Source organism: Aptenodytes forsteri, unplaced genomic scaffold (genome assembly GCF_000699145.1).
Source record: "Aptenodytes forsteri isolate BGI_AS27 unplaced genomic scaffold, ASM69914v1 Scaffold95, whole genome shotgun sequence".
Classification (NCBI taxonomy): domain Eukaryota; kingdom Metazoa; phylum Chordata; class Aves; order Sphenisciformes; family Spheniscidae; genus Aptenodytes; species Aptenodytes forsteri.
Genome location: NW_008794624.1, coordinates 615777 through 625636, shown reverse-complemented (window position 1 = coordinate 625636; position 9860 = coordinate 615777). Strand labels below are relative to the sequence as shown.

General features: G+C 40.1%; 2 protein-coding genes across 3 annotated transcripts; one reads left to right on the top strand and one right to left on the bottom strand.

Moving 5' to 3' along the window:
- The first annotated feature begins 451 nt into the window (after window positions 1-451).
- METTL18 (methyltransferase like 18) lies at window positions 452-3789 on the top strand. Of its 2 annotated transcripts, XM_009273289.2 has the most exons (2): window positions 452-1448; window positions 2442-3789. In XM_009273289.2, exons 1-2 carry the CDS (start codon window positions 649-651, stop codon window positions 2482-2484), a joined length of 843 nt encoding a protein of 280 aa, XP_009271564.1. In that variant the 5' UTR covers window positions 452-648; the 3' UTR covers window positions 2485-3789. The 2 variants fall into 2 exon arrangements, with proteins under 2 accessions (XP_009271564.1, XP_009271563.1); XM_009273288.2 differs by having other exon boundaries at window positions 452-3789.
- A 2367-nt stretch (window positions 3790-6156) lies between these two features.
- On the bottom strand, window positions 6157-9858 carry PHPT1 (phosphohistidine phosphatase 1; the record flags this gene model as incomplete). The annotated part of the gene is made up of 3 exons (XM_009273315.1): window positions 6157-6507; window positions 9194-9318; window positions 9780-9858. Coding segments are annotated over 3 exons (297 nt in total), but the record flags the coding sequence as incomplete, so codon positions are not given.
- Window positions 9859-9860: the final 2 nt, after the last annotated feature.

Genomic DNA, 9860 nt, shown 5'->3' with positions numbered 1-9860 from the left:
GGGACGGCCCTTCGCGGCCTTTGCGGGCGTTTTTGCGTTGCTTGAATTTCAGAGGAGCGAGGATAAAGTTTTTAAGGGGGGGGGAGGGGAACCGCGCAGATGGGAAGCTTCGCGGTAGTAACTAAATCAGAGCAAGGAAAACGCCGCTGGGCAGCTGCAGGAGCAATTGTATTTGACGTCAAGAATACGCTTTGTACAGCACTGCATCTTTTTTTCGCCCCTCAGACAGCTAAACGGGAAACGCGGGTTTTGCCAGAATAAGCAGCTACCCTAATTTCCCTGCATATACCTACATTACGTGAGAGATGTGGTCACTTGTAAACACTCTTTTCAGAAATTTAAACGTTTAGAAGGTTTTTAATGAAAATTAGGGTGCTACAGTTAGACGGTTTGTTTATGCTAATATGTGGCAGTTTAATGATACGGAAAACTATTTCTTTCCAGAAGTAATTCACCCGATTCATGGGCAAAACATCTGATATTCTACCAGCAAAGCGCTCTTCCCCATAGCGATAACTACATAAAAATATCCTGTATTAAAAAAACAGAAGGAAAAAAAAGTCTCTGTATCAGTATTGCTCTTAGATGAGTGTTTCTGGCTGTAATACATTAAGCTGACTTTTTTTTTTTAAACTTTTATTCCTGAAAATGGCTTTTCGATTCAATTTTTCTATTGATGAAAATGAGAACAATGAACCAGACACTCACGATAAGACGGACTTACAGCTGTGCTCTCCAAGACACAAGCAGGAATCCACAGAAAAGAGCAAGCAAACTGCTGAGACCGTAGCAGACTCCAGCCCAAGGCTGGGTACTGATAAGCACCAAGATGAGACACCACCAAAGAAAGAGTTCTGCTGTAAAGCGGCCAAGGAGCACGATATTCCTGAAGATCTCGACAAAGTATTGGAAAATAAAGTCATGGAAACAGTATCAGACCTGTATTACATAAATATGTCTGTAGTGGAAATGACGTGTTTGGATGGTACCGATGGAGAAGGCATTGTGTCTAAAAGTGTTGCTTCTCACTCCGACCTCATCCCGGGAGTCTATGAGGGAGGACTGAAAATCTGGGAATGCACCTTTGACCTCATAGACTACTTTTCCGAGGCTGAAATACAGTTTACCAACAAGACGGTATTGGATCTCGGCTGCGGGGCTGGACTGCTGGGAATAGTTGCTTTACGGGGTAAAGCTGACAAAGTCCATTTTCAGGACTACAACAGCACAGTGATTGATGAAATAACCTTGCCTAATGTGGTGGCTAACTGTAGAAGTGAAGGCAATAGGATGGGCAGCGGAGACGACAGAAAAACTAGCAAGCCGCCTTCGAAGAGGCCCAAGAAAGCGGAGTGCTCACCTGATGCGCTCACCAAATGCAGATTTTTTTCTGGAGAGTGGTCTGAAGTCAGCCGACTCCTGTTAAGCAGCAACAAACCCTTTTCAAAGTATGATATAATTCTCACATCTGAGACCATCTATAATCCTGGCTACTACGGTGCTTTGCATGATACACTGGCTCAGCTCTTGGATAAAAACGGCTGTGTGTATTTGGCAAGCAAAGCACATTATTTTGGGGTTGGCGGTGGTATCCACCTCTTTGAGGAATTCACTGTAGAGAGAAATGTGTTTAGGACCAGCATAGTTAAAATAATTGATAAAGGACTGCAGCGATGTATTATGGAAATGTCCTTTAAAGATTCCAGTTAAAATTCAAGCACTGGTCCTTCAAAAATACCTTAAAGACAAAATGTTTTAATCCTCTTATCTCTTTGCTTTTTCCTCTGTTGAGTTATTCTGGTTTGACAAATTAAGGATGCTCGTTATTGAAATGTTTGACAAATTCTGATGTCTGACTAGAAGTGAAGGACTCTTCTGATCCTGGTTTTGCATAGAAAAATAGAGTTCTGCTTAAACTGGCATCTGTTTATGCCAATTGTCATTTACATGTATTTAAAAATTAAGCAAGTCACTGTCCCCAGTCCCCCCCTCTCATTCTTTGGCAGTGCCAGAACTGTACGTCACAGGAGCGGCTGCTGAGCGCAGCCTGAAGGAGATCATTTAGCATCCTACTATAGTGCAGGAAGGGGCTCTCAAGGGTTAGGCTCCCAACTCAGACATGCTTTAACTGCAGCAACAGATTTTGGAATCGACCACATACCTGCGTGCTCTGCTGCTTTGCCACCAGAGGGAGATGTGATGATATTTATCACTTCTGTTCTATTCTGCTAGCAATCTCGCAAGTCTTTGTAATGTTTCCGTATGTAATGCACACATGACTTTTATTCAAGCCTTTGAAAAGGTGTGCCAGAGAATATTTACTAGTGTGGTCTGTAAATTTTCACATTCAGATTTTGACATCACTCTTAAGAAAATTTCAGCAAGTAATTGGAAATAGCCATACTGGTTTTAGAAATGAATAAAACTGATTTCTGTTTTAGAAGCCAAGTTGAAAGAAGATTCTACACAGGAGAAGTTCCTTAAAACGAACAACCTAAAAAACTACAAATGCAGTCCAGGAAACTGGAGGATGACAGAACTGACCTTTAGGTGACAAGTGGGAAAGGAGATAAACCGCGCTTTTGTAGCGGATTGCCAACTAGAGTGCTGTACTGGGTTGGGGTTTGGGGATTTTTTTTTTTTTTACAAGATTTTTCCAGAAATTAAACTGCCCATACACTATGACCCGTTTTCAAAACTTGGAGGGGGATACTGCTGGGGGTACTACTGAACACTCGCACCTCTTCAATCTTTTCAGCAGTTTGGCAGGGCAGCAAGCGTTCCATGTACAAGTCACTCTTGTCCTAGGCTGAAGATAGTGATGTTGCTGAAGAAATTACCTTACCAAAAATGCAAACAAACCCAAAGAACTACAAAACCGGGTCCTGAGTGCTTGGTGTCACCAACAATTCACACAAAAAAATCCATTGCATGTTTTGTCTTAACCGAAACTGGACAAAAAGCTATCACGTAACTCTTAACAGGTACATCAAAGCTACTGCTTACGCACTGCTTTATTGGGTGCCCTTGCAGAAATATAAACTTAGAGACAGTCAACCACTGGAGTAAACCAGATGCAAGGATAATCCGTGTAGGGGAGAAAGGACAATAGTCTGAGGGGATGGAAAGAAACTTATTAAAGCAGTGACCTAAATCACTTTAATTATTGCATAAAGTTCCCGTCATTGCAGGCTATGAAAGTCAACTGCAAGATTCCAATTTTGACTGTGTTGCTATTAAGATAGTCATAGAGGATTTCCTGTACTTTACAGAAGAGCCTTAACAACTACTATTGTTTGAAACACAATTCTAAGTAGACTAATTTAAAGGGATGCTTTGGAAACTACTGAAGTTGCTCTTTTATAGGAGAGAGGGGGGGGAAAAAAAGCAGTCCGTTGTGCCATGGCTGTGATTGCACTTGGGAATTTTTCTGCATCAACTCTGAAACTTACTGATGCTAGACAACTGCTGACTACAGATTGAGGAACAAAAGGAAGTTTTTGCTTTGGCAGATCAATAAAGTACTGTTAACAGTTCTTTTTTGTCAAAACTGGGAAGTTGGAAACAAAGTGATGACCACTTGCCATTTTTCAAACCTCAGTTGTAAGACAAATCGTGGCTTGCACACAGTGACTGAATAGCTTGTTCTACACCTGCTAGGTCTAGTGCTGTTTCAGAGAACAGTACCTGAAGTAATAATAAATATTGACCACTATGACAATGAATATGGTTAAGAACAAGTATCTCATGTATTTTTTGATTAATGAAGGTGGTACTTAAAATCTTCTACCATAATGCTTCCTCTTGAAAATATTCCACAACCAAACTCACTGTCTTGGGTTTAATATACTACTCCTTTGCTCAGCATCCTCATTTTATTCTTGGATTGCTCAAACATAGCTCTGTTTTTGTGCAAATACAGAATCAGATTTTTTAGGACTTTCAAGTGAAGACTGCTAAGCAGAGCCACAATCTCACAGCGATTGCACACCTGCAAAACAGGAAACCCCACACAGTATAATTAAGTTCCCATTTCAGAACTACAGATGAGAGTTAATAAAGGATGTTTTTCTCAGGTGAAATCAGCAAAATTAGCATTGGGATTTCCATAATTCCAGATGAATCCTATTCTATTCTATTCTTAAAATTCAGCAGATGAATTCTGCTTCCTCTCAGCATGTAACACTTAGTTTTGTAGGCTGGTGGTTCTGTTTGTGTTTCAACATCAAATAATACCAGTTTCCCTAATCTACATTAAGGCTTTCTCTACCTGCCAAATCGTCACCACCCTAGTGACCAGTTTCCTGCTTCTCTTTGTGACCTGGAATAAAAATCTTTCACTCACTTGTAATACTTGTACATATTACTTAATAGCTAGGGAAATTAGCATTTCCCCAAATGACATTGCGGTAGAAAGATAGCAGAATTGGGAGGACCCTCAAAGTATTTGTTTGATGACACAATAAACCTTTACATCAGGCCCAATTTCTTGTATGAAGAAACAAAGTAGAGGTCAGCTGGTAACTCAATTTATCAGCTCATTCCAAATCATTCCCCTCACCCCATCCCCTCGCTTTTTAAAAGAGTCATCACAAGAAATCCTGTCTAAATTATGTCTTTCCTGTAAGTATGGTGGAGAGAAGCATTAAAATCAGTCCTAAAACGTCTCAGAAAACGAAATTAAAAAGCTTGTTTGTTTTAACAGGCACTATCCTTAACTGATTACTTCCCTTTGAAGACTATTTGCTAGTTTCGGGAAACGAGGCTATTAAAAAAGTCACTTTTGTATACTGGCACCAATTAAATGGCATCCGTTACAGTTATTTTACTAAAGCTTAGGGGAAAAAACCCATGAGGAAAATCAAAGTGGGAAGTGCCCAATTTGCAATTTGTATGCTATTCTTGGTTACTAGGTACACAGGCATTTAATCATGTTCTGAAATCAAAATCTTGTTAAGAAAAATCAAACCTGCAATCAGTGTTATCATGGCATTTGAAGTGGTGCAGCCAGACAACTATTGCACAAGAGTGTAAAGACAAACAAACAGCAGATGCAAAAGCACATAGAGGCGCTGGAGGGGAAAGTCCAGGCTGCACGTGGGGGGAAGCAGGTGCCAACCAAGAGACCTGCGGCACCAGGTTCAAGAGATCCTGCTCCCAGGTGATTATTGGGATGGAGATACAAGGAATGGACTGAAAGGTTTGAGGATGAGAACAGGAAATCTCTCTCTGCCCAACCAATCAAAACAAAGATGCAGAAGGGTGACATAAGATGGATAATTGCTGTCATAAGGCAGTAACAGCAGGATTTTTTTTGGTGATAGAAACTGGACTGAAGATTCTCAAATTTCATAGTTTGTACTTTAAGAGTCACACGCACATTGAAAAGAAAAAGCCACTGTATACCACCAGATACTGGCAGATAAGCGCAGTAGGAACCACAGCAAAGGGAAGAACCAGGATTTATATACAAATGCCTCTTGAAGACTGCAAGTCAACAATGTAAGCATAACAAAAGGTACTCCCTTGAAATCCACAACAGCATTAAAGGAAGACTGGCAGGAAACAAAAAAGTGAGAATTGTAGCAAGTAACTTCACAACAAATGAAGGGCAACATCCTGCCACAACAGGAGGAAGCAGGTGCTGTAAGTTAATTCAGACACAGCCTAGGTGTACTGGGTCTGGCTGGGAGGTAGTTAACTATAAGATAATTATTGCTATTAAAAAAAGAAAAAAGCCTCATTATACTCATGGGGAATAAAAGAAGTACAGGGGAATCAGAATGAAACAAGTATTGTCAGAATTTGACATTGCTATCAGTCTACTATAGGGAAGAGTCTTACAGGAACACAAAAGATCTTGATCATTGTGTGGAACAAATATTGAATTTTCAAAACCATGGAGTAAATTGAAGATTTAGATCATTGGTGAAGAACTGTAACAGTCAACCCTCCCCTCCCCCCCTATTTTTGTAAATGTGGATAAGAAAGTCAAACAGCCTAAACAGCAACAGAAAATAAAGGAAACAGAAAACACTGCGGTCAAAAGACCAGGGAACAGGTTTGGTCCGGTGGTGTTTAAGTTGATGGCAAAATCCTGATGTATCCTACAATATATCAGCGACACAGGATTGGATGAAAACAAACTGGAGGTAAGATGATGTGGCACTGTTTAATTAGATGGCATGTCAAAAGGAGAGGAAAAAGGCTTAGAACTGCTGATTCTGCACAAAGGAATGATCTGAAAAATAAGATATATCTGGGGATTACTAACCATATTATTAATTACAGCAGAGTCCAGTTACTCCAGATTTATGGTAACATACACAGAAGACACATTCAATTTTATTTATCAAAGTACAGCTCACAGCATTGCCAGTGTTGAACTGCTTGTTGTGTTTATAAGTAGCCAATTTATTTCTTGTCATCTGACCATGTAAATTCATAATCTGTATACACTTTTTTCAGTATCTCTACAGTCACCGAATGATCTGCTTTTCCATAGCCCTGCAAGAAAGAACAAATGCTTATTAGACACATACAGAAAGTAAGTCCACAGAACCATTCAGTTCTTGTCAACACAAATTACCCAGTTATGATTTGATACTTCAAGTAGTTCACATACAAATCAAATACAGGTTCTAAAAGTTATTCTTGCAGTATCATGTTTTATTTTTCTATTGTCCTCTCCAATTCCCCCCCAACCCAAGTTGCAGAAAATAAATGAGATGGGGTCAAGCAATCTCAAGTAATAGAGGATGCATTTTTCACATCATGATTTCTCCAGCAGAAAGCTTGTTTTAAAATGTTCCCAACACCTCAGCCACCATATTTATTGAATGTTCTTTTCAACAACAGAGATTGCATTGAACCACTTTAATGTATGAGCATACAAACATCTGATTTGGCTCAGCTGAAGGAAAGGGAATAAGCCACCACATGTGTGAACATTTGAGTACTATTCTAGCCACTAAAGAAATCAGTCTTCATGTTTTATTTATTTGCAATCTTTCCTTAGCTGCTAATGGTGTAATTTTAAATATCCGTGCTCTTCAGCCACTGCAACTCCAAACTAAGGCAAGGTCAGATGACCCATGTGATTTTTTAACCCTCATTTAAATCACTGATCAGTGTTACTCTTTCACTGAAATTTAAGAGAGTTGTGGTCGAAGGTGTCTTTCCATTATTGTCTTAAATGATGAGTTATCTTGATTTTGTTATTTCAGAACTACAAGTAAGTTTTTCCCTGTCAAAAAACCTTTACTGTACAACAGTGCAGTCTACTGATAAAAACCTGTGATTTCCAGGTTACTTTCTTTTTCTAGTAATATTTCATGTGAAACTTAACTTGGAAGACTGAAAAACGAGCTCAAGATTGCATTATCAAACAAAACATGTACTCTTACTCATCACTGACTCTGCCCCAAGAGGAACAGCTTAAGTAAACCAGCATTTAAACTGCACAGGTTAAAATTATTTATGCATTATAAAATCAAAACTTTTCAAAAATACCAGATGATGTAGTTATGTCAGAAATACTGTAGGTTTATACTGTCAGTTGTAAAGCAACAGACCTACAGATCACTCTTGTCTTGGTAATCACTCTGAAGACCCCATCCAGCTTTGCAAATAATAGCACAGCATCCACTTAAAAAGAAGTCAACGACTATTTCTCTGGTTTTCATAAAACACCAAGATAGTTCTGTTTTAGAGTCTGACAACGAATCTCCAAGTAAAGAGAAGCATTAAACCAATGTAATTAATACTCTTAACTTCTGACCTGCTACTGAGGTCTTCTGAACCCTCCAGGTCTCTGCCTGACAGAAGCCCTCGTGGTAATAAAACTCTGCTTTTATGAGGTGCTCATCTGTAAGCATCAAGGTACCAAAAGCAGAGAAACAAGGTATTTTCCATAGACACTGCATTACAAGAGCAGGAGTTGACCACTGCCTCTAACACTAAATTGGCAGCTGAATTAATAATACGGGTGTCAAGTCTCATCTAAAAATGCAGTTATGATGAGGACCTACAATCACAAGAATTTAGTAGAACAAGCGTTATACACTGCCTTCCCACCCCATACAAATCCTAAAGAGTTTTTTTTTTTTCCTTACGATTCCAGGTGGCAAGAGTCATCTTGGAACAAAAGCAGCACTAACACTTAAAAACACTTAACACATTCAAGGCCCAACCTTCACTGCTCATCTAAGGTAAGCAGATTTGAAGTAACCATCATTTTCTATAAAAAAATTACATTAACCTAATAGAACTATTTTCTTCTTGTCTACATTAGAAGTCTAGAATCTTTACTCATAGTATTACTACAGAAGCAGCTACGCTTCATCACAGAGCAACACCAGAAACACACTATAGTATGTTCCCTAAATTCAAGAAATCATTACCACTTACTAAGTCTTTCATAAAGAAACTGAACGTACACAGAACAGTAACAGGTAACAAAAATGCTCTAGTTTCTGTATTCTTGGAAGTTACTTTTATTCCTTACACTGAGGGTGGTGAAACACTGGCACAGGTTGCCCAGAGAGGTGGTAGGTGCCCCATCCCTGGAAACATTCAAGGTCAGGTTGGATGGGGCTCTGAGCAACCTGATCTAGTGGAATATATCCCTGCTCATTGCAGGGAGGTTGGACTAGATGACCTTTGGAGGTCCCTTCCAACCCAAACCATTCTATGATTCCCACAAAATGCATTTATGTGAAACTACATCTTCACTTACTAAAAATTCACCACACCTCAACTGGGTCTACTCTTCTCACCCAAAACATACACAGAACAACATTCACAATTTAGCTGGTCACTACCAACCAACATTTTTATTGGCAAATAAAGATCACACAATAGCTGGATCAAGACCCTGTGGCTACAAATGGGCTATTCCTGCTCTAGCAGTAGGACTAAAAGATTCTGAATCAAGAGATGCTAACTTCCATTTTTAGTCTTGATTATAACTTAATGTTGGTATTACGCAGCATTAAGTTATCTATTATTTTTGCTTTGGTCTCCTGCCCTTAAAACTGGTGTTTTTCTAATCTATCTCACAAGTAAGCCAGGCAAGTCTTCCAGTTAATGTTTACATTGTGATTCAAATTGCCAAAAGCCACCATACTATAAAACAAATATCCCAGAACATCAGAGATGAAAGGATTTGAAGGAATACAAGAGATGCACTTACTGTAGAGAGCCCAAATACCCTAATTTTCTTGTCTTTGCTATTATGATCAATTTTCCCTCCTCCAAGGCACTTGCACTCATATCCCAGCTTTTCCATTTCAGGGCTTACTTTTTCAAATATGTGATCTGCACAAGAAGAATGGTTAGAGCCATTAGAATATACACTAGGCATCAAATACTCTAGAAGTCTTCAGCTATTTTCCACTCATTTTTCTCCAGTTCCCTTCCTTCACCTGCAAGAGGGAGCTTTCTCTTGACACATAGAAAAGCTGCAATTAAGGTTCTCTATTTCAGCTTTTTACTTAGTTAACACATCTCACTCTCCTAAATGAGGTTTATCAGGTTTGGAAATGACATCTGACAGAGATACTGACCCGCTTTTTATATTCACATGAGGCGCCTATAAAGTGGGGGAAAAAAGGGGCTTCAGAGCTACGCCCGCTGACACCAGCCACGACAGGCCAGGAGCTCCGCCTCAGGTTCGCTTGGGAACCGGCGGCCACGTCCCGCACCTGAAGGACGTTGCCGCGGGGCCCCGCGAACGGTCGCTTCCCCCGCCCCCCGCCTCCCTGCGGCCCGTCACCCACTGTGGAATTCGGCCGCCTTGGTGCCGCGGACGATGTCCCGCTGCTCCTCGCCGCCCGGGCGCTGCAGGCGCACCAGGATGT

Bases quoted from the DNA above. Each gene is read 5' to 3' on its own strand.
- METTL18 (XM_009273288.2), top strand. From the start codon at position 649: ATGGCTTTTCGATTCAATTTTTCTATTGATGAAAATGAGAACAATGAA.